The 24,498-nt window shown below is 44.9% G+C and overlaps 1 protein-coding gene and 1 long non-coding RNA gene across 2 annotated transcripts in view; one reads left to right on the plus strand and one right to left on the minus strand.

Moving 5' to 3' along the window:
* The window catches only part of AUH (AU RNA binding methylglutaconyl-CoA hydratase), a 298,019-nt gene that overhangs the window by 26,607 nt on the left and 246,914 nt on the right, over window positions 1–24,498 (plus strand). The window contains exon 3 of the mRNA XM_040354848.1: window positions 14,267–14,354. Within this exon, the coding sequence (XP_040210782.1) occupies window positions 14,267–14,354 (88 nt within the window). The remainder of the gene's footprint in view (window positions 1–14,266; window positions 14,355–24,498) is intronic.
* On the minus strand, window positions 21,117–22,368 carry LOC120941463. Its single transcript, XR_005749544.1, has 3 exons — window positions 22,277–22,368; window positions 21,435–21,606; window positions 21,117–21,345 (listed from the first exon to the last, which is right to left on the minus strand). It is a non-coding gene; the product is annotated as an uncharacterized LOC120941463 (long non-coding RNA).

The raw sequence follows: 24,498 nt of genomic DNA on the forward strand, positions 1-24,498 counted from the left end.
GTTGACTTTTGCATACTCCAGCCGTCTCTCCAGGCTCCCAGTGATCAGCTGTCAGACACGCAGCGTGCGGGAGTGAGAGGAGCCAGGAAGCAGGTTGGTTTATGACCCCTTTAATAGCTACAAACGGTGACCTGCAGGACGGGGATTAACCAGAGGAACAGAAGAGCAGAAAAAGGAGGCATCTCTATATAGAACTGTATAATGAGAACTGTCTCCAGAGCCTGCTGCTTTTTGCCTGCTATCGGTCCATAACTGCCAGTCTGCACTCTGAAAGGGAGACATCGTTGTAAAATACTGTGATAAGATCTGTTCCTAGTATCTGCTATTTTTTACAACAGCCCTGTAACAGAAAAGAGTCTCGGGCACAAAGGACTTACCAGTTAATTACTTATCGGTTAACCTAGCTTGAAGAAATCAGAAATCTGGAGAGCAGTGCGAGGAATATTCTGAATGTCAAATATATCCCTTATCCCTTACACCTAATTTGGCAGACTAATCTGGGATCTCAAGGTCTGGATTAATTCGCATGAATTTTAGCCTATTTTGTCAATCTCAGCACCCAGACCTGTGTACGAACAATGCTAACAGGTGAAACATCAGATATTTCAGAAAAGCGGCAAGGGTGTTTATTACACATATGGATAAGCGGATTGAGTAGGGATATGCTTTCTCAGGAGAACTCCCAACTGTATCAGCTGTAATAACTGTGCTTATTACTGGCTACTTGCTTCATAGCTATATTGCAATACTGCTACACTGCTAAACTGATACAGGGACAGATTGCCACTGCTACTTTCATCATTACTTGAAACCAATGAATTACTAAAAAAAAAGAAAAATCGATTGATCTCTGAACCTTTCCTCTGAATTTTTTTTTTGTCCGCTCTGTCCGCCACTGGATACTAGCTACTTACTGCTATTATCACTGCCTATTTTTTTTTTTTCCCCTGCTTTTGCCTGTTTTTACTTAATGAATTTAAAAGCAGCAAGTCTATCATAACTGGCCCCTAATAAGTTACGGGGACATAGAGCAAGGCAACTTGGTGATCCACTAGCCTAAATGAATTAAGCGGCAGAAATTCAAACATAAAGGGGACAAAGAGGTTCTCGGGTAGTGGAGGTGTTGACTTGAACTCCCCAAATATCCCCCCTCCCCCCGGGCTAAGAGGGCATCTGCAACGGATTACAAATAGTGCACAGCTGAGGGATGTCAACACGGCGACAGGCTGCGCAGAAGCTGGCAGGCGGGATACGCTCCTATCTTTCCCCTCGTACCGCTGAGCTTGTGGTGGTGGACAGGAGAAAAGACGGGATGGACTCCAGGGCGAACCAGGCTGTGCATGGGCGTGACCCCCCCTAAACCAGACTATAAGCAGGACTGCGAACCAGGGACACCGGGCCGGGGTACACAGGCGAAGGAGTGGGGGTCCCCGGCTCTGGGAAAGGGGAAGGACAGTACCCCGGAAGCAGTAAGGAGGTGAGCAGTCCAGGGTATAGCCAAAGTAACAAAAGGCAAGAATACCGATTTAGGATAACATGGACAATGATAGGATACCACTGAGAGTGGAGCAGAGTGTGGAGTTAGCGGTGGAGGTGGAGGAACAGAGAGACCTTCAGGTAAAGAGCTACGATACCCATTCTTCAACAGTTGATGGGGATAAGTTGTTGTTCAAGGAGAGTGAAGGCCCCCGGGGGGCAGAAGAGGAATGCACAGAGGTGGAGAGGGCATCGGTAGAGACAGGCTCAACAGAACAAGGCCCCAGCTCAGGGCAAAATGGGGGTAGTATCCCCCCAAAACCGAAAGGCTTAGAAAAGGACATTAGGGAGCTTTGAGAACTTCTCAAAGCCCTACCCACTAAAAAAGATATCCAGCAACTTATCTCCGCCGTGGAGCAGTCTTGTCAGCAAGCGGTGGAAAGTCTCAGAGAGGAAGTCGGCGCATTGGGACACAGAGTTGAAGCATTAGAAAACCGTCAGGAGGGAATGATTCAAACAGTAATTAATTTACAAGAGACTGTGAAATATCAGGAGGAGACCTTAAATTTGTATCAAGATCAACTGGATGACCATGAAAATAGGGACTGTAGACAAAATATTTGGATAAAAGGAATAGTGGAAGCGGTCCAAACAACTGAACTGCTTCCAACAATTCAGCACTTGTTTCAACAGATAATGGGGGAAACTGCGCCAGAGAAAATAGAGATTGACGGGGCCCATCGGGTCCCATCTTATGTTATTCCAAATGCAGAAAGACCAAGAGATCACGTGTGCAGATTACATAAGTTTACAGTGAAAGAGTTAATTATGAAAATGGCACGCGGTAAACCTGAAACGGAATTTGAGGGAATGAAGGTATCCCTGGTTTTACACTTCTTTTTTTTTTTTTTTTTTTATCAATAGTTTTTATTAGATTTTCACAAATATAGACATACAAAGCAAGGTATACACCAGTTTTCCGTCAAGAGTGTGTATGCAATACACAAAAACAGTGAACATGTTACAGAGGTAATGCGGGTCATGTAGTTAGATCAGGATTAACGGTTACAAAAGGAACAATGAATCCTACATACACGTCTTAGAATGACTGCGCTACCTGAAGTACTGTCAACCCAGGCGACCTCAGTCCCCCCGAGTTTACAGAAATCGTGCTGCCCCGGTCCAGCCTGTCCATGCGCGCCAGGCCACTTGGGCTTCTCTGAGGCGACCTCTGCTAGAGGCCAACGTCAGTTCGTAATTATAATGCAGGTTTACCAAGTCGATAGTGTTTTCAATTGTCGGGGGTTCTGTGGATTTCCACAGTCTGGTAATGCTCAGCCGAGCAGCCAGTAGGATATTGGTGGCTACCAATCTAGTGTCAGTGGGGATAGAGTCTAGATTCACATTGAGTAGTGCCAGGGCTGGGGATGGAAGTAGAGGACTGCCAATAACATCCGACAAAAGGTGGAAAATAGCGGACCAGTATGTGGTAAGTGATGTACAGGACCACAGTATGTGTAGAATATCACCCTTAGATTTGGCGCATCTCCAACAGGTGTCTGAGGAGTTCCCTCCAAATTTAGCTATTTTAGCCGGTGTGAGGTACCATCGTAGGGATATTTTTAATGTGAGCTCCCACAGCCCCGCATTACGAGTAGCTTTGTGAATGGATCTAAGTGCAGAGGACCATTGGGCTTCAGTAATTGTTTGACCCGTGTCTATATCCCATTGGTCATGAGGTTTGGCTTTGGAGAAGATCAGTTTATGGCTGAAGATGTTATAAAAGAGGGAAATCCCTTTCTGTCTCGGGAGGTACTCGGTCAAGAAAGACCACACTTTAGGTGGTATAGCATAGAGTGGCTTGGACAGCTGAGATAAGCAGTGTTTGAGTCTGATGTAGGTGAATAGTTCCGTTGCATTAAGTTGAAATTTTTCCTGCAATTGTGGGAACGTGAGTAATGTTTCTCCACTGAACAGATCTTGAATATGATAAACGCCCTTGGCCTTCCAGTGTGTCAGTCGTAGGTCTGTAGTGCAATGTGTCAGGCTAGTCAGAGGGATAGGAGGATGGAAAGGGTGCGGGTGATTGTCACCTTGCTGCACAAGGAATTTCCAGGCTAATGCTGACGCTTTCATCGTGGGAGGAAGCGAGGCAGAAACGAGCGTGCCGTGCGGGACTCCTTGGATCCAGTCACGAAGATGGTTGTGCTTAATCAGTGAAGATTCCAGCCTTCCCCACAGGGTAAGGGGGAGCGGCTGGAACCAATCCCTAAGTTGGGTGAGAATTGATGCCCAGTAATATTCTTTAAAATCTATGGACCCAGCCCCCCCTGTGGATCTATGTTTAGTGAGAAGTTGCTTTGCACATCGGGGTTTTTTGCCCTGCCATAGTAGCTTATTTAGGATGGTTTGTAGAGAGTGGAAATAGGACGCGGGGATAGGAATGGGGAGAGTCCGGAATAGGTACAGTAGCTGGGGTAGATGCATCATTTTGAATGCTGCAAGCCTACCAGACCACGATAACTCGTGTTTTGCCAAATCAGTAGTGTCTTTCTGTAGTGTTTCGAGGAAGGGTTTGAAGTTACTTTTAAATACATTTTTGGTGGAAGCCGGTAGTTGAACCCCCAGGTAGGATATTTCCTGATCTGCCCATTTGTAGGGGAATTGTGTTTGCAGCAGGTTCCTGGCGGTGGCGTCAAGCCCTAAGTCTAGTATATAGGATTTGTTGGCGTTAACTTTATAGTAGGATACTGTGCTGAACCATTGGAGGGTCTTTTGCGCTTCAGGGAGTGACGTCGTCGGGTCCGTTAACATATGGATGACGTCGTCTGCAAACAGGCTTATCTTGTGAGAGTCGGGACCTATGTGGAATCCTGAAATGTACGGGTTTTGCCTAATGTGTTCTGCAAGCGGTTCTATAAGGAGATTGAAAATCAATGGCGATAGCGGGCATCCTTGTCTGGTGCCGTTTGTTATGTTGAATGGTTGGGAGAGCATGTCAGCAGAGAACACTCGCGCTGACGGGGATGTATAAAGAGCAAGTAGGGCATTTAATATGTGACCCTGGAACCCGAATTTTAGGAGAACTTGACGTAGGTATCCCCAATGAATTCTATCGAACGCCTTCTCTGCATCCAGGGCTAGGAGCAGAGAAGGCGTTCCACTGGATTCGGCGTAGTGTAAAATATCGATCACTCGTCGTGTGGCGTCCAACGCTTGCCTACCAGTCGTGAACCCGGATTGGTCTTTGTGGATCAGTGTGGGCATGATATTAATAAGTCTAGTGGCAATCGTTTTCGCGTAGATTTTGAGGTCGAGGTTGAGGAGTGATATCAGACGGAAGTTTTGGGGTATCGTCGGATCTTTCCCCGGTTTGGGCAGCGTAACAACAAGCGCCTGTAGGGATTCTTTAGGGAATTTGGAAGAGGCCGCCGCCTTATTGAATACTGCGGTTAGGGTGGGCGCCAGTCGTGGTGCAAAGCGCTTGTAATATTCCCCTGTAAGCCCGTCTGGGCCAGGGGATTTCCCCAACGGTAGGAAGTGGATGGTGTCTATGACTTCCGATTTTGTGAAGGGGTCGTTCAGCCGAGCCAATTGGTCTGCTGAAAGAGACCGGAGACATATGTGGTTGAGAAAGTTGTCTATTTCTGTCGGAGAGGGTTGATGTGTGTCTTGGTCATTACATAGGTTATACAGGTCTCCGTAGTACGTACTAAATGCGTCAGCAATCGCCTGGGGTTTTTTAAGGAGTGCCTTGGTGTGCGGGTGAAAGAGATGGTCTATCCGGTTTTTAGTCCTCCTACCCTTGATGCGTTGTGCCATCACCTTACCAGCCTTGTTAGATGTGGAGTAAGAAAAGGCTTTTAATTTTCTTTGTGTGTGTTCATAGGAATGCAGGAGAAGGAGCCTCAGCTCCTGTCTTAGGGAAAGTATGTGGGCAGCCCTAATCGAGTCCGGGTTGGATTTATTAAGACGCTCGGAAGCGTCTATTTGCGAGACGAGATTGTCTATTTTTAACGTCCTGGTCTTTTTATGGGCAGAGCTCATCTGTATCAAGATCCCTCTAATAAATGCCTTGTGCGCGTTCCACACCACACCTGGATCGGGCACAGATCCCGTATTGGTTTCAAAGTATTCCTGCAAATGATCAGATATTTTTGGCGAGAAAGAGGGATGTTGCAAAATGTAGTTGTTAGCTCTCCAGATGTGCGTAGGCCTTACGGAGAGTTAGCAATAGTAATGGTAATGGGGGCATGGTCCGACCAGGTCGTGGTGTGGATCACAGATGCGCTGACATATTGTAGAAACCATTTGTCGGTGAGAAACGGGTCAATGCGTGAATACGTTTTATGGAGGGGAGAGAAGTACGTGTAGTCATGTTCTGAACCATGACAGCATCTCCAGACGTCAAACAGATCGTGTGCAGCGATAAAGGATTTCAGTGGAGACTCCCTTCGTTTAGAAGGGGTGGTGGAGTCTAAGTGGACTTCCGGGACTAGATTGAAATCCCCACATACAATAAGGTTTCCCCTTTTGATGGGGTGCACGACATTCATTACTTTTCGGAGAAAACTGATCTGTTTGACGTTGGGAGCGTAAATGTTAACCAGGGTGCAGTCTACACCATTCACATTACATACTAGTACCAGATAACGCCCATCCGGGTCTATCTCAGCATGGCTCAGGATGAACTTAACAGAATTCCTGATTGCTATGAGCACCCCCCTCTTCTTGGAGACGTAGGGGGCCGAAAAGATGTGGGGAAAGTGCCTATTAGTACAGGCAGGGGCACCAGCAGAAAGGAAATGTGTTTCTTGGACACATAATATGTCGCATTTTAAGTCTAGTGCAGTTTTCCATAACGAGTGTCTCTTTGCCGGGTGGTTCAGCCCGTTGGCATTGAGGGACAGGATAGTGTATGCCATTAGGGTCTCTACGTGTAAAAGGTGGGAGAGAAAGTCACTTACAGTTCCAGAAGATGAACGTTCTGGTCCGTGTCAAGAGGACGAGGCCGTCCGCGATGCTGCAGTCCGATGTTGCTCCGTAACGTGCAGGTCCCTGCACTGGTAGCGGGTTCACTGTAACAGCAAGTCAGGTATCATCAACTGAACAAGCAAAAAAAACTGGTTGCAACAACTAGCGCAAACTTACGGCGGAGGAGCCACCAAGGGAGTGAACAGTGGAGTAATAGGACGGGTTGTCCAGCTAAACCACTACGTTGGGGTAACGAATGTCACACTTTAGCCGTTGGAAATCAAAGGAAAAAGAAAACAAGCAGAGAGCTGAATGCCAGGGAGAGCATCTGTCTCGTAGATATCTTGAGGGAAACCCTAGACCTTTAAGTCATCGGATCCGAGCTTCCGCTGTGATTGTCGAGGGTACGCCGTGCAGACCTGGGTCCGCGTTGCCCTTTCGGAGGCGAAGCGTCGTGAGGTGGATCGGGGATGATACCCCATGAATGGAGCAGTTGTAACCCCTTCTGCAGGTCTTGGATCACGTGCGAGGTCCCATTTCTTACGATGAGTAAGGTAGCAGGATAATGCCATTTATATTGGACCTTGTTGTTGTGAAGGCCTTTGGTAATTGGGTTGAGTTGTCGTCTCAGTTGCAGCGTATATTTGGAGAGGTCTGGGAAAAGCAGGACTCCCTCAAATGGGGTTTGTAGTGGCGGTCCCCCCCTCACAGTCATCAGCAGCTGTTCTTTAATGTGGAAGAAGTGAACCCTCATCAGCACGTCCCTAGGGACTGAGGCAGCCAGATGGGAGGGCTTGGCAATGCGATGTATTCTATCAATTATAAGGTCTCTAGGCGAAGCCTCCGGCAGGATCATGTGCATAAGTTCCTTGGCGTATTTGGGAAGGTCAGCAGGTAAAATGGATTCTGGGACTCCCCTCAGTTTCAGGTTGTTTCGCCTGGAACGGTCTTCTAAATCGGCCAGCTTGGCCCTCATCCATTTTTGCTCTTCTTTTATGTCATCATAGGAGTCTACCAGTTCATTTACTGTGGTCGTGCATTCCTCCATGCTATCCTCCAAGTGTGTCACTCTGTCGTCCATAACATGCAAATCAGTGTTTATTTTAGCGAAAACGGAGGATAGGTCTGTCATCAGGGAGTTCTGGAGGGAGAGCAGCATGTCCTTTAATGTGGTGTCAACTACTGGCTGCCCCGTAGTAGGAAATGAGGCCATTGATGTTTGGAGGGCCTGATTCGCCGGTAGTAGGCCGCAAGCCGGGGCCTCGATTTGCGAGGACATCCGCGGCGGGCCGGGACCAGTGCACATCCGCGCTTTTGCCGGGCTTCCTGTTATCGGGTTATCACCCGTTTTACGTACAGGGGGTGAGGTAGAGCGAGAGGAGTCACTGGCAGTAGGGTCCGCATCCGGGAGGTCCGAGTAGGCCTCAGACCCCGCATTGCTGGCGGCGCCATTTTGCCTCTGACTGACCTGGGCTGGATACTGGAAGCAGGCCGTCAGCTTCTGCGGGTGTTTTCTCTGGCTTCCGCTTGCCGGACATGGCTCCGGTCCTCGCTCTGGATCGCGGGAGACTCGATGGGCAGGTTGTTACGGTCCAAGTCGGGATCCGTTCGCTCCGGTGCTCTTCCCTGGCAGACGAGCGTGAGGTCTAAGCAGCCATCTTCCGCGCCGGCAGACCACGCCCCCCCTGGTTTTACACTTTAAGGGTGAGAAATGGGGGGGGGGAGGGAGTCCCCCTCTGAAGGGATTTGTTTGTGTTTGTGTTTTTTTTTTTTTGGTTGGCTTTGGCTCTCTCCTCCCTGGCGGTCCTCCCCTCGGGTCGCCCGTCCTTTTCCAAGGAAGGTGTTTGACAGGGGAGTCATAGGGAAGGAACAAGAAGAATGGCGAGCAGAATGAAAATAATTTCATACAATGTGAGAGGTCTTTGTTCAAGTGGTAAGAGGGGTCGTCTCTGGCACGAATTGAAACATATGAAGGTAGAAATAGTTTTTTGCAGGAAACACACTTCGTGGCAGGGGCGACCCCTCGCATGCCTCGCGTCGTATATAATCAGTGGTTCCACTCGCCCTCACCTATTCCTAGAGCCAGAGGGGTGACAATAGCAATACACAAACAATGTCCCTTGATGAATATAGAAACACAGGAGGATCCAGAAGGTCGGTTTCTCTTTGTTAAGGGTAAGATTCAGGGCCAGTATTATACTTTAGCTACGATCTCCTAATAGTAATACGGTCACATTTTTGATTAAAACTTTGGATACCCTGGAAAAATTCAAAGAAGGCGTATTGGTAATGGGAGGGGATTTTAATATCACCCTTGAACCTAGTTTGGACACGTCAGAAGGGAAAACTTTTATATCATATAGAGCACTGAGATGTGTTAAAAAGCGCCTTCGCTCCATGCATTTGGTGGATAGTTGGAGAGTATTGCATGAATGGGAGAGGAACTATAGCTATTATTCCAAAACACACAATACTTACTCAAGGATTGATATGTTGATGATAGATCAATATTATTTGAGTCAAGTAGTTTCTTCATCTATTGAATCAATCACCATATCTGACCATGCACCGATAAGTTTAAGGGTGAACCCGGTGTCAATGGGGGGTGTGGAAAGAACATGAAGATTGAATGAATCCATCTTGGATGATAAAAAGAATGTGGAGTCCCTTTCCCGTAAATTAACACAAGAATTTGAGACTAAAATGACGGAAGGGGTATCAGACCAGGTGGTATGGGAGATTGTCACGATACTGGATGAAATACATAAAACGGAAATTTAAACATAAGGTTCATCGGACGTTGGAGGCGCAGAAACTGGTTAAGTTAAGGATCGAAAAGTTCAAATCAAGCAGAGATACTTTGCCCATTGTTTTCACGAACAGGGAAACAAGAGTGGGAGATTATTAGCTAGACCACTAAATAAACAACAGGAACAACGTCATGTTCATATTATTAGAGCAGGAAATAAGCAAATAATAGACTCCCAATCAATAGCAGCTGAATTTCACCGTTTCTATTCATCGCTGTATAATATAGATCAGGCATCGAGGGGGGGTAACGGTTGGAGGGCAGGAGGATAAGATCCGAGAATATATAGTGGCCTCAGGACTACAGGGTATACTGCCAGAAGCCCTGGAGGAGCTGGAAAAAGAAATCTCCAACGAAGAGCTGGAGGAAGTGATTTCAGCGTCGAGCTTGGGCAAAAGTCCGGGACCGGTCGGCCTCACAAATATGTATTATAGGAAGTTTGCCCCAATCCTGCTGGCCCCGCTTGGTAGATATTTCAATGAGGTCTCAAATTCTAAACCTTTGCCGGCAGAGGCTCTGCTGGCATATGTGACAGTTCTCCCAAAAGAGGGGAAGGATCCCCAGAGCTGTTCCAGCTACAGGCCCATCTCCCTTTTGAACTCCGACATTAAGCTTCTGTCCAAAATATTGGCCTTGAGGTTACAGGAATATATAGTTAAATTGATTAATTTGGATCAAACAGGGTTCATGAAGGGCCGAGAGGCGAGGGACAATACCATTCGCGCCCTCCATGTTATGCACTGGATGCATAAAGGACCAAATCAGAAACCGAGTGTAGTAATCTCAATTGATGCAGAGAAAGCTTTTGATAGGGTGGGCTGGGGGTTCATGGTCGGAGTTCTGAGGGAGATGGGCCTGAAAGAAAGGATGATGGGATGGGTGATGGCATTATATGCAAATCCCAGAGCAAGGGTAAAAGTAAACTGGAGATTATCAGATTATTTTGAGATATGGAATGGGACTAGGCAGGGGTGCCCCCTGTCCCCACTGTTATTCGCTCTGGTGTTGGAGCCCTTTTTATGTACAATTAGGGGAAATAGGAAGATCAAGGGGATAGTAATTGGATCTACGGAACATAAGATATCAGCGTACGCGGATGATTTATTACTGTACCTTTCCTCACCTCAGGAATCCATGATGGAATTAATGAAGGAGATGGAGAAATTTGGTTCTTTATCAAATTGCAGAATAAATATTGAAAAGTCGGTAGTTATGCCGATTCATGTATCCATGAGGTTGGGAAAAAAGCTACAGAGAGCCTTCCCCTTTGAATGGTGTACAGACGCTCTATTGTATCTTGGGACCTATATAACTCAGATGTAAAATGGTTATACGATCTAAATTATGGTCCATTGGTTGCTTAGATAATACAAGACTTGAAGAAATGGAGAGGCCACACTTTGATGTGGCTTGGGAGGGTAAATGCGCTCAAAATGAATATAATCCCTAGGCTTATCTATGTCTTGCATGCCATTCCGATAATTCTGCCACAGAATTTTTTCAAGCAAATAAGGAGTGCCTTTACGACTTTTGTATGGGGAGATAAACACCCCAGACTGACATATGAGATGCTGAGGAGACCAAAGGGGGAGGGAGGGGTAGGCCTCCCGGATATAGGGATCTACTACAGAGCCATGGCACTGGTTCGTATCATGAACTGGTGCCATGATACAGATAGTAAAGGATGGGTACCAGTGGAAAATACATTGGCAGGAAGGAATTTGGCAGGGGCACCATGTATACCATCCGTTCATAGGGGATTGTCGGAATATGTATCACCCCTGACCAAAGCAACACTCACAACATAGGACAGAATGAATAAGACAGGAAGATTCGCTCCCCCGATATCACCCTTGACACCCCTGGAAGGTTTCCCCTGGTTTCCTCCGGGGGAGGAAAGAGGTAGTTTAGGGTGCTGGGGTAGGGAGGGGAAAGGGAACTGTGCAGGAGTGGCACCACAAGGGAAACTTCTTCCATTGGGGGATTTAGTAAAGAATATGGGGGTTGGTAGTATTGGCGGAATGGAAATACGGTCAGTTGATGGACTGGTTCAATAGATGGAAACATCAGTTGAGACCCGCAAATCCATTGAACATCTTTGAGGAGTGGTGTGTTAATTTATCAGAGCCGGGCCATATGTTATCTCGAATGTATAAGTTGGTGTTGAGTGCTCATGGTCATACAACTCACTACTACATTCGTGAGTGGGAAAAGGAACTGGGCTGCAATTTTACGACAGAACAAGTGGATAGATTGATGGAGACAACACACCATTCCTCAATTAGTTCCTATATACAAGAGATGTCCTCTAAATTTATCACTAGATGGCACCGGACTCCGACCCGTCTGGTGCAGATGTACCCGTCTGCAGATATTAACTGCTGGAGGGGATGCAACCAGAAGGGGTCATTTTTACATCTATGGTGGTACTGTCCCAAGATTAAGAAATTTTGGGATGAGATAACACCCTGGATAAAAAAGTTAACACTTGGAGCTATAGAACCCTCCCCACTACATTTCCTTTTTCATGGGATGCCATCATCTATTACATTTTATAAAAGAAGTGTCACTCCACACTTGCTAAATGCAGCTAAGGCATAAATTCATAGATTCTGGAAACAATCGAGATGCCCCACGATAAAGGATTGGAAGGGGGAGGTAGAGAGGATTATGGAAGCGGAGAGATGGGTACATACAGTGAGAGATCAACAGGACAAATTTAAGAAAATATGGGCAGGATGGTTATACTATTCCTCCGAGATAGTGACGGACTGACCCTGAGGGTGGGGCAAGGGGAGGAGAGCCAAGCCGGGGGGGGGGGGGGGGGTTCTGTGTTTTATTTTTTGTTTTTCTTCATTTTTTTTGTTTGTCCTGTTTAGTTGGTGTTTCCCTTCTCTTCTTTTTGGAGATTTGGTGATACTGTGTGTGTATGTGAGGCCCCGTACACACGACCGAGTTTCTCGGCAGAATTCAGCCAGAAACTCGATCGGAGCTGAATTCTGCCGAGAAACCCGGCCTTGTGTACACTTTCGGCCGAGGAAGCCGACGAGTTCCTCGTCGAGCCAAATAGAGAACATGTTCTCTATTTCAAATAGAGAACATGTTCTCTATTTCCTCGTTGTTCAAAGAGGAAAGTTGGCTCGCCAAGATCCTTGGCGGCTTCACACAGAACTCGACGAGCAAAACGATGAGTTTTGCCCGTCGAGTTCCTCGGACGTGTGTACGGGGCCTCAGTGTTTCCCGCCACCCAAGGGTGCTCTAGAGGGAAGAGTAAGGATATGTGAGGGGCAAGAGGGTTACTTGCCCTAAAGGGGGGAAGGGAGAGAGGAGAAGAGAAACTCCTTGTTTTTTTTTTTTCCCCTCCTCTCTCTTTTAGGGGGATCTGCGCAGGATAGGTGCGGAGTGTGTTTATACGTGCTCAGGACGAGAGCAAAATTAGAATGAAGAGAAAAATTTCAAGTAATGAAAGGTTCGGGGGGAGGGGTAGAGGTTTAAGAGAATTTTATTAGATTAAGGTGGAACTTTTTTGGTTTCCCCCCCTGCCTTACTTTCTTGCTCTCCTTCCTGAGGGGAAAAGAAAAATATAGGGTATTATTAAGCTCCTTTAAAAAAATAAATAAATAGAATGAAAAGGGTAAAACAGGAGTACAGATCCAGAGCAATCCAAGGGGAAAGGGGAACGAGTGTTATATGTTAAAAGGATTTTATAGGGAGAAATTGTATGCATTGTTTTTGTCTGTCTCTGTTTATTGTTTCTTTTTTAGTCTTATTGTAAGATGAGATTAGAAAATAAAGAAAAATTAAATGGTTTTATGGTCACTGCTACCCAGATGCTATTTTATATATATATTGGTAATAAGCTCTGCATGGTTTGAGATTACCAGGTCCAGCAGAGCTTCATTCCTAGTCGGGGCCTCAATAAACTGGAAAATTGTCTTGTAATAGGTTTATAAATGTTTGCCCTTAACTGTCCCAGCAGTCCCATTACTCCAGAACCATGCATTTTGATGCATTGTAGTACTTTGTCACTTAAGCCGGGTTCACTTGAGTGCAGTGTGGTTTTTCTGTTTTGTGTTGTTATGCACATTTTTTATATGTGCATTTTTATGCCCTACATGCTGCATCTCTCATGCGCTTTAATAAAACATACGGTCCAATAGAGGTTAATGGCTTTGTGAGTAAACCTCACATAAAAACGTGACGCAGAAAATATTGCACCACATGGGTGTAAACCTGGCCTCAGAGTTAATTTAGCAGAATGCTTTAAAAAACAACAAAAAAGGGGCCTGCACCTTTTTCTACAAGGTTTTTGTTTGTGATCTATGTGAGGAGATTGTTCTTTATTTACTGCTGCTGTGAAGAAATGGGGGTTGCGATTGTCACTGGGCCAGAAAGGCATGGATAATAGTGATAAAAAAAAAAAAAAAAAAAAACCTTGATAGTATTTGTTTTGTCCGTGTTCTAACAAAATGCAAGGGGCATTCTAACCAGAAAAATCAGACTGCGATGGCACTAACCTTTCCTGCTCTATCCAATAATAAAAAATATATATATTTTGGGCATCAGTATCCATTTTTATTTTAGTTACCCATGAACTGGAATAATTTGTGAATGAAAGTCATTTTTTTCTTGTTATAGATTGTTCGGCAGAGTCAAGAGACTGTATCTCTAAAGTGTCAATTTTCTTGTTCTTATCTTCTAGTTTTTAGAATAGAGGGATATTCTCATCTGATTCATGCATGTAAAAAAATATGGAATATAATCTTCCCAACAGCATGGAGAAAAACATGCCTTGTAAAACCTTATCAAGTGGCCTGTGCAATTAAATTGCTTTTCAATTAATTTGTTTTCTACCATATTGCATGGCCAACTGTTTCTAACATATGCACATTCAGTATACCAATTTAAATGAATAGTACATGCACTTAGTAAATAACATTATTTAATGCATATTTTTGACAAGTGGTATATCACTGTATCAAGTTTCTGATTGTATGTTTTTTCCAGATGATGAAGACAGTTGATTCATTGAAGGGCAATAACAAGGCAAGGACTGTAATCTTACGGAGTGAAGTCCCCGGAGTGTTTTGTGCAGGTATGTAATGAAAAGGGGAACCATCCATTCTGTTATGGTATGGATCTGTTGTTAACTAAAGCAGTGCCACTACACACAAGTACTCAGGAGTAATCCTCTATTCATTTCTTAAATTTTAGCCTCACAAGCTGCTCTTCTGAGGTTGTGAAACACCTCCTGTTAACCCAAGTCACACCCCGCATCCCAACTCTCACTGCCTGCCTAAGAAAGCAAGGTATCTATTCTAATAATTGAGGAAGTCAGATTATGCATACCAAAATTGATTTCCTTTTTATCCCCCACAAATAGAGCTGTATTTTGGTGGTATTTGATCACCTCTGGGATTTTTTTTTTTTTTCCGATATAAATGAAAAAAGACTGAAAAAAATAAACAGATATTTTCTACTTTTTGTTATAAAATAAATAAAAATAAACTAAATTTTAGTCCTACATTTAGGCCAAAAAAAAAATATCAATAAGCGTATATTTATTGGTTTGCGCAAAAGTTAGAGCATCTACCAACTATGGTACATTTTCTGGAATTTATGCAGGTTTTAGTTTGACTGCCTATCTTATTTCTTGAGGTACTAAAATGGCAGGTCAGTACAAAACACTCCAAAATTACCCCATTTTGGCAAGTAGACACCCAAAGACATTTGAGAGGCATGTTGAGCCCATTGAATATTTTTTTTTTTTTTTGTCACAAGTGGTTGAAATATCACAAAAATATAAATATATTTTACTCAAAATTGTCACTAAATGATATATTGTTCAAACGTGGCTAGGATTACTTTTACATGAAAGTCGACCGCTGGTTGAAAAGAACGATACCAAGAGACCTAAACCTTCAGGCATCATTCTGGTATAACCACTTAAAGTCCTGCAACATACCAGTAAGGTGCTGGTCCTTGTTGGGCATATATTGTAATGTTCTTTTTTTTTTTTTTTTTATGCAGCCTGTGGGCTGAACGAAAAACAAGATTGATCGGTGGGTATGCCCACCATTAGAATACCGCCCTGAATCCACCCACATCTAATGATGGGCATACATGCACTGTTTTTTTTTTTTTAACTGTGGTGCTGAAATCACCTCCTACAGCGCAGAAGTCACTGATTTACCTATTGTTGGAGCAAACCCTGTTGCTGTCAAAATCAATGAATCAGTGCTGCAGCTGACTGGGGTACCTGAAAAGCAATCAATCGTAACAATAAAACATTAACTCAATAAAACAACTTTTGTTTATTTTTTTTATCGCAATCTGTGCTAAGAAAAAAGAAAGAAAAATATATGCCGAAGCAGAGAGGCAATCTGCCCCTAATATTAGGGGCAAATCGCCCCTCCACCCCTGCCCCCGCGCTTCGGCATATATGCTCTTCTTCGCGGCTTTTGCGTATTGTGAGAGCAAACCCTGTTAATGGCAGAATAAGTACCGTATTTATTGGGGTATTGCGCGCTCCGGCGTATAGCGCGCACCCCTAAAGTGGACCCGCATTCCTGTAAAAAAAACATTTTAGTACTTGCAGTTTTGGTGTCTTGCGCGGCGTCCATCGGCGGTTTTGTCGGGTCCGGCGTCCGTCTGCGGCTTCCATGGTGTCCTCCTCGTCGGGTCCGGCGTCCTTCTGCGGTGTCCTCCCCGCTCGATCCCCGCTTCCCGCGCTGAGTTTGAACCACTGCGCCGGCATATACCGAAAGCAGTACACTCGTGTATAGTCGGGCAGGCTCGGCTCCTCTCGCGGTCACGTCCTGTACGTCCAGGACGTGACCGCGAGAGGAGCCGAGCCTGCCCGACTATACCCGAGTGTACTGCGCTCGGTATATGCCGGCGCAGTAGTTCAAACTCGGCGCGGGTATCGGCCTATATCGCACATCCACGATTTTGCCCTGAATTTCAGGGCAAAAAAGTTTGCGGTATACGCCGATAAATACGGTAAACCTGTGCTGCAGCTGAATGGTGTACCTGCAAAGCAAATAATGATTAACTATAAAACAAAGTAACATTACAGTATAACAGTAAGACATACCATACCTGCAAAGCAAATACAATAAAACAGTAAAAATAAAACATTACAGTTATAAAATACAGGAGCAACACCGAGAGAATTCAAATAAAACATTTTTTTTTCTGGCTTTTTTTCTAAATGTTTTCTTCGTTTTTTTTTTTTTTTTTAACGGTTAACGTTCCAAATTAGAGTCTCTCAAAATTTGATCACCATCTCATCTTTCGAGGCCCTGGGAGTTATTTACGAAAGGCAAATCCACTTTGCACTTGGAAGAGCAGTCGTTGTAGATCTGAGGGGGACATGCAAGGAAAATAAAAAACAGCATTTTAGCTTGCACATGATTGGATGATAAAATCAGCAGAGCTTCCCCTCATTTCAGATCTACCCCTCAGATTTATAGCGACTGCACTTCCAAGTGCACTTTCAGTACAAATTCAAGTGCACTGTGCACTTGTAGTTTGCACTTGTAGTCTAAAGTGGATTTGCCTTTCGTAAGTGTGCCCTGGGACTGTGCAGTGCTGTACTTTACGCTAATACTCCACTAGTGTGTGGTAGCGATGGTAACAGTCACTGATGCAGAGACTAGGTTGGTCAGGACAGGAGGGACAATAAAAGCATGTGTCATGCCTATATTTGCATTTTCTGCAGACACAAGGGAGGACATACAGAAAATGCCTCTCATGCAGCCAGCTCACTGCATTTACATTGGGAAGTTGGGCCACAGCACTGTCTGTATAGGGTATGATGATCTCTTCCTGGAATTTTAGAAAGGATCTAGTTCATCCTGATGCTTTGTATAACACCTAAGCGTTCAGCCGAGCCAATTGGAATAAATATACAGACACCAGCATCTGGCCTTACGGGCAATTAAGTATGGAGCCATCATTTGGTCGTTGAGGGTCCACCTCTCCCACGTTAAGGTTGTATTCGTGGACACAGAGGGACTTAACAACACCAATCGCTGACAGAACAAAAACATTTTGTGTCCCTCCACTGCAAGCAAATTTATTAGGGCTGTTACTGATCAAAATTTTTCTGTTCAATTAATCGTTTTTTTTTTTAATCGATTAATCGACTAATTTCGATTAATTATAACGCACATACAGATCCAACTACTTTTAGCTGATCTCCTTGCAGGCTGATTCCCAGTGCAGCTTCCAACCACTGGAAAAATTGATAGCGGGATACAAAAAACACACAAAGGCAGCGCTCAATGGGAATAGCATTAAAACTTTTATAGTCTTCAAGTAGGTAACCAAATAAATATTGCACTGGAGATAAAATCAATGTAGCTACATAAACTGTAAAAATGGTGCGAGTAATACCAAACGGGTACCAAAAGCAGTCATAAAAACATGTAGCTAAGTATGATACTGGTATAAAAATGTGTACAACGATACCACTGCTGAATCCAGATGAGGAGAGGTTAACATCAGTCCGTCGGCATGTAGATGTCCCATGAAGGGAACTATTACAACTCCCAGTGGATGGTTGTAGAATCCCAGGTTGATAGAGGGAAGTGTAACAGCCCTTGCGTGTGGCAGATAGTAAGGTCCCGCCGGCATGCAGATATGAAGGCACAGCAAAGGAGCCCTTCAGATGGACACGGCAAGCCTCGCCGGTGTCCGTGACGTTACAGGTTCTCCGACGGACCTCCCTGAAGGCCCGGAAACCGGCGGAGAGGTGAGTACCAATCAAAAGAATTTTAATCGATCAAAAAGATTTTGATCGATCAAAAAAATTGAAGATTAATCGATTAATTAAAAGTTAATTTGCACAGCCCTAAAATGTATTAAATTTCAAGGGGGCTCTCTCTCCCCCCCCCCCCATCTAAATTAGGAATCTACAAGACTTTGGGGGAAGCCCCGGCGATTGGATCGCACAGTGCCACGTGCGCCAATCCCACAATCAAAAAGGTGACTAAAAAGTGGCACGCTTGTGTAATAATTGTCCACGTACAAGTGGTACCCCTTTCCTGAAAAAGGGGGACACCAAGTCCCAACAATCTTGGCAGCGCTCCATATGTAGTCTTGGCAGTTGTGGGGCTCCATGTGACTATATCTAACCTCGTAAACCAAAAAACTATATGTTTAGCCTGTTGCCCTGTCACAGAGCTTATACAACTTGAACCCATATCTGGCACGCTTGCTGGGCAGATACTGTTTGAAAGACAAGCGGCCAGAAAATTTATTTAGAAGCTCATCAACACAAACAACTTGATTGGGAATAAACAAGGCTGCAAACTGTTGGTTGAAGTGCTTTACGAGGGGCCAAATTTTGTGGAGCCAATCGTATCCAGGGTCACCCACGAGGATGACAGACTTCATTGTCATTGCAATGCATGAACCGCAAGATCTGCTCGTATCGCGTCCTGGTCATGGAAGGAGAGAACACAGGCATATGGTGAATTGGGTGAATGGACCAATATGATCGCAGCACACACTTTTTAGTAATGCCCATGAGGTGAGATAGGCCCAAAAAGATCTTACCGTAATAGGTTTCCATTCTCTGACAAGGGTCAACTGGGAATTAGCGGTGATGAATTGACCAGCATGTGAATTGCTTTGGTCAACAATAGATCTATAGAGATCTTCTGTGAAAAACAGTGCATACAAATAAAGTCCTGTAAAATCAACTGTTTCCACCTGAATTCCGGGTTAGCCAGTGAATGGTGGAAGTATGGGTGCTGTAGAAGTGGTGGGCTCAGCTGACATCCGCCTGCCCATAGGAGTCAATGGGTGGGCCACTGAAAAACTGACAGGCGGATCCAAGCGGGATTATCGTGTAAAAGGGGCCTTAGTGCTTTTGTCGTTTTTAATATTTTTTTTAGATATTCAATATTAAAATTTTTGTCTGGTTTTAGATATTATACCATCATTTTCTCCTTACCCTTTTTTTTCTTTCTTTAAATGGATCCTCCCTTTATTTCTATTTTCACCCTAGAGCCTACCATGTATTATAAGAGCTAACCAGTATATTACAGGCTACACCAAATCGACTACACATAAAAGTGTGGACTGGAGCTGCAATGGCGCTACTAAACAATGGATTTCCATGGAACTTGAGGATTCCCGTATTCCAGTCCTGGGTCTGCCATGGATCTTTGTCAATATCTCAAGAGGTCCCGATGCGCCTGATGCCAGAGAGTACCATTAGGATTTCTAGGGAAACCAGTATATCCCCTCTCCTTTGCCCTTACTCTCAGTAATTGGCAATTTTAACTTTACCCCTGGCTTTTGCAATAAGAATCTTCTGTGACTTTCAACACTCAGCTTTTTGATTTCTTGTATCAGTATTTAGTACCCACTCAAGTAGACCTCATCTGCTTGTTCAACCCCTTTTAGATTTTTGGAGCATATTACATTTCTTTGTGTAAAAAGTGTGAATGGGGCAAAATTGCATGTTCTTACTGTATTTTATCTTCTGGATTAATGTTCCTATGGTATCGTTTTAGGCTATTTTCTTTCTTTTTTTTAATTTATTTAGAGCATACAGAGAGACTGGTCCACAAGGGCCACAACAACAGATTGATTGCACATACAGTAATACAGGTGATGGTACAGAGATGGATAAGCATATAAATTTTCCCACTAACGTGAAACATTTCACGTGTCTTCCCTATATGGGCCGCTTTACGTACGGGAGTGTGTGGAATTTGTGCAGGGTTGTGGGATCCCTGCCTATATCTGGTGTGGTTTGGTATCTGATCTGCCCATCTGTCGTGGAAGGATCTGAAGCCAGTCAGGGACTGGTATCGGCACCGCTTCTAGGAAGAGGAACAGCACCGGCAGGTCGGCGGCAGTCTGCAGTGTGAAAGACCTCGATTCTCTGCGGAACGATACCGACAGGGGGTAACCCCATCGGTAGGTGAATCCCCTCTGCCTTGCCAGATCGAGGACGGGTCTGAGGAGGGCTCTGCGGCGAAGAGTTGCTCTCGACAGGTCCGGCAGTATCTTGATGAGCGCGGTTCCTTCTGGATGTAATCTACAGATCACATTGCGTGGCTTGCTCGGGTCAGAGGGCCTGGGGCCTAGGACTCTGTGTGCCCTATATAGGATGTTGTCGGCCTCCGGGTCATCCAACACAGTCCTGAAGATCTCCTTCACCATGTCACCGATGTTTTCAGCCTCGTCGGTTCAGGGATGCCTCGGAGCCGCAGGTTGTTGCGGCGGCTACGGTCTCCTATGTCCTCCAGATGTAGTTGCAGGGCCACGGCGGTGTCGCAGTGTTGGTCGCGGGACCGCTCTAGCTCCGACACTCGGCTCTCCAGGAATGTCACCGATGCCTCTCCCGCCCCCATGCGCTTCGCAAGGTTAGACACCTCTCCCCTCACTTCTTGGATGTCCCTCCTATGCATCTCTTCCAGGCGGAGGATCAAAGCCTCTATGGCCGTCTGGGTCGGGAGGGCCTGTAGCAATCTCCCTGATATCTTGGTTCAGGCCAGACATGTCTGGCTGCCAGGAGGACGCCATCGTGTCTGGTGGGGTGTCCGCGGCCGCTGCCTGGTGGTCATCAGGAGGTGCAGAGGTGTTCCGCGGTGAGACGCCAATACTTGAGGGGCGGGCTTCTTGCGTGTCTCCATGTGGTGGGCCTCGCGATGCTGCCATTGCTGCACTGGGTGCGATCTCCTGTAGGAGCTTAGGAGACGAGGAAAAACGCATATATTGAGAGTCCAAGGGCCGCACGCCCCAAAATGTTGTAGAGACAAAAATGGAGAAATTCCCCCCGGGGGCTTTAAAGCGACATATTGTGTAAGGTATATTAAATTCAAAGACATGGAAATATATAAAAAAATGTTTTACTAGGTTTCTGTATCACGAGTAATGAAAATGCAGATAGTTGTAATATAAAATACATTCAGGTTACAGACAGTTGGAGACCTTTCTCAACAACAATTAAATGTTAAATGATACAATGGAATAATATATAGTGCCATTGATGAAGTAGCTTCCATAAGAATACCCCGACGCGTTTCGACCACAATTTGGTCTTCTTCAGGGGGATTTGTATTCTGGAAAGATGTCAAAAAAAGTATGTTAGGATACTAACATTCAAGTAAAATGCTGGCACCCATAGTACAGATAGTGAGGATATATTTACCGCTCGAAGCATATAGAAGGTGACATGTAACCAGAGATGATGGCCGTGGTGCAGACAAAGGATCCCAATATCCCCATGAAGGACGTCCCCCATCACTCCAGGCGGGAGTCAACCAAAACACAGGCTTGCAGGGAGTCTCGGGTGTGAACCTGCGAGAAGGGGGGGAGGGGGGCTAGGAAAAACAGACGACACCCATAATGATTCAATATGTATTTGTAATAAGAGTATAAAGTCATTGTGTACTAACAAGATCTTGGCATAAATATGTATAAAAGAATATGATAGAGTATGAAGGTATTGTTGATACTCATATCAGAATATCATGTTATTATTATTAAATATACCAGAACCATTGACATGGTAGGTATAATATACAAGTGAATGCAGAGTGAACATGCTGCTGGTGGATGAAGTGATTGAAAAAAAATGACAGAAAAATGTGTGGTGCAAAAGTAATGTGTATGTGTGTGTGTAGGGTGTATAGGTACAGAGTGCATGTTAATGCACTGTGTATGGGTTTGGAAATACTAGTGTGTGCAATGATGTGCAAAGATAAAAAATTAAAATAAAAAAAGCGGCAATATGTGTAGTGAAAGTTGAAAAAACAAGAAAAATCTAGCGAATCAGGTGACATGAGCAGAAAGTAAAAAATGTAGGAAGTAAAAGAAAGTGTGTGTGAATGGTGAAGGTCAGTGTGATAGTATGTCCCAGTGCTGGTAGTTGTAAATAAGTGTAGATGTATGCATTTTAAGGCAGTAATGATATTGCTAAATAACTACAAAGTGTAGTATAGTGTGCAAAAATAATATGAATATATATAGTATGCTGGATCAAGTACTCACATGGGCTCACATCCTGTCAGTGTGTGGAGGGAGCTCTTCTGGGATCATTACCAAACCCAGGAAAATAAGGCACATTAAATAGGGTCTAAGCCAATTAGTGCCAGGTGTCGTCTTTTCCCTCCCCCTCATCAACCACAGCCCCGTGCTGGTTAACTCTTTACTCCCTCGGCGTTCCTGTAAGCTGATGCTTCGGCCACTGCCGTCACCTCCATCGCAATCGCGTGATGTCCTGACGCAAAAACGCACGCAGGGCCGAGGCCATGCATGCATGCATGCAGCATCATGGCAATTCTGGAGGTGATCAAGGAATGCCGCCGACACGGTAATGTTCCCCCGGGTGGCCACAGGTGGAATGGCACACCCTAATGGGAGCATAGCAATGGGGAGAATCGTGAATAATAACACGTCTCCCCGCCGTGTCGGGAAGCCTGTGAAAGTGGCGGCACCCGCCCCACATGGAGAGGTGGGGGAGGAATGAGGAGGGGAGCATCAGTGTGCACCCAGGGCATCAAAAACATAAAAGATACAAAGTACAGAGTAAATAACCCCAAAGGGGTATGGTAATAGCATATACATGCTCCTGTAGGAGCTTAAAGTATCTGTGGATTTCGCCAGAAATCTTACCCGCTGGGGTCCCCCTGGTTACTGCTCTAGTTCTGTATTTTCTTGTTGAGCTCATACCGTTATTAATGTGTAGATTTGCCAGGGTATGAGGGATCAGGCTGGGAGCTCAGTAAGAAAGCTGCCTCACTCAGCCATGTCCAGGCCACACCCCCATTTTAGGCCATTTTCTGATAGAATGTTCTTGGGCTATTTTCTTACTAATGAATGTTTCTAGAGTTTTAGAGAATATTACATTCGCCCTGTGCAAGACACCTGAAATATCAGAAACTAACATTTTGCACACATTAAAAACATTTGCAAGGCTGTTTGTGAATACTGATACATTTGCAGAGCAATAAAAAAAAAAAAAATGACCCCAAGTCTCCCCACTGGAAAATGACCCTTCTATTCCTCTTCTGGTTACAACTCAAAATTTGAGATTTTTCCTTTTTCATTTGGTTCCAGTGACAAAGTTCACTAGAACATAAATCGCCCTTGTAGGGACACAGACAACAATAAAAACTTAACCCCTCACTACCCAATCCAAGAAAAGCACTATTTTCTTTTTTGGAATGTATTTTTTTTTTGTGAAGATGGTTAACCCTTTTGCTGCCAGAGCTGTTTTTGTGTTTTTTGCACACATGTTTAAAAAATAATTTTAGGCCTGAAAATTACACACAACTTCCAAAAATGGAAAACCGACACCCTAGAGCAGTGTTCCCCAACCCCCGGGCCGCGGACCGGTACCGGTCCATGGATCGAATGGTACCGGGCCGCCCAAAGAACTTTAAATTATTTCTCTGTGGCGGCTGAGGTGCAGAGCATTACACTCCTGAGCCCGCCCATTGTGTGATCCTCCTGGCCAATCGGCGCCGCTGTCCCGCCCTAACATACAGGGCTGCAAGGCTACGCTACACAGCGTCGCAGCCGCCCGATGAGAGAATTACATCATCTCTCCGCCCTCCCCCTCTATGCATTCCCGCAAGTGAACGGCTCCCCTCACATTTCCGCCCTGAGACTGTAAGTACAGTGGGCACTGCGAAGGGACATGCATATTGTTTTATACTGGGACATTTTTTTTTTTTATACTGGGACATTTATTATTTTTTTTTATACTGGGACATTTAATCGTGTTTTTATACTGGGACATTTAATCGTTTTTATACTGGGACATTTAATATTTTTTTTACACTGGGACATTTAGGGCCGGTTCACACTGCACCAATGTCAGAGTTCGGATGTGATTTGCACCGCACTGCAGTGCACATCACATGTGATCTCTGTGCGATGCGATTTCAGCCATAAAAATTGTATGGCTGAATTCACATCAAACTCGCACAGGACCGGTCCTTGGTGCCAAAAAGGTTGGGGACCACTGCTCTAGAGCATGGGTGCTCAACCTGTGGCTCTCCAGCTGTTGCAAAACTACAATTCCCATAATGCCTCAGCCTTTGGGAGACATGCTTGTACCTGTCAGCGGCTTGCAATGCCTTATGGGAATTGTAGTTCCGCAACAGCTGGAGAGCCACAGGTTGAGCACCCATGCCCTAGAGAAAAGAAAATACTGATAGTTCCATTTTTTTTATGTAACATAGTATTACCACAAAGGTCTAAGAAAA

This window comes from Rana temporaria, chromosome 1 (assembly GCF_905171775.1).
Source record: "Rana temporaria chromosome 1, aRanTem1.1, whole genome shotgun sequence".
Taxonomy (NCBI): Eukaryota; Metazoa; Chordata; class Amphibia; order Anura; family Ranidae; genus Rana; species Rana temporaria.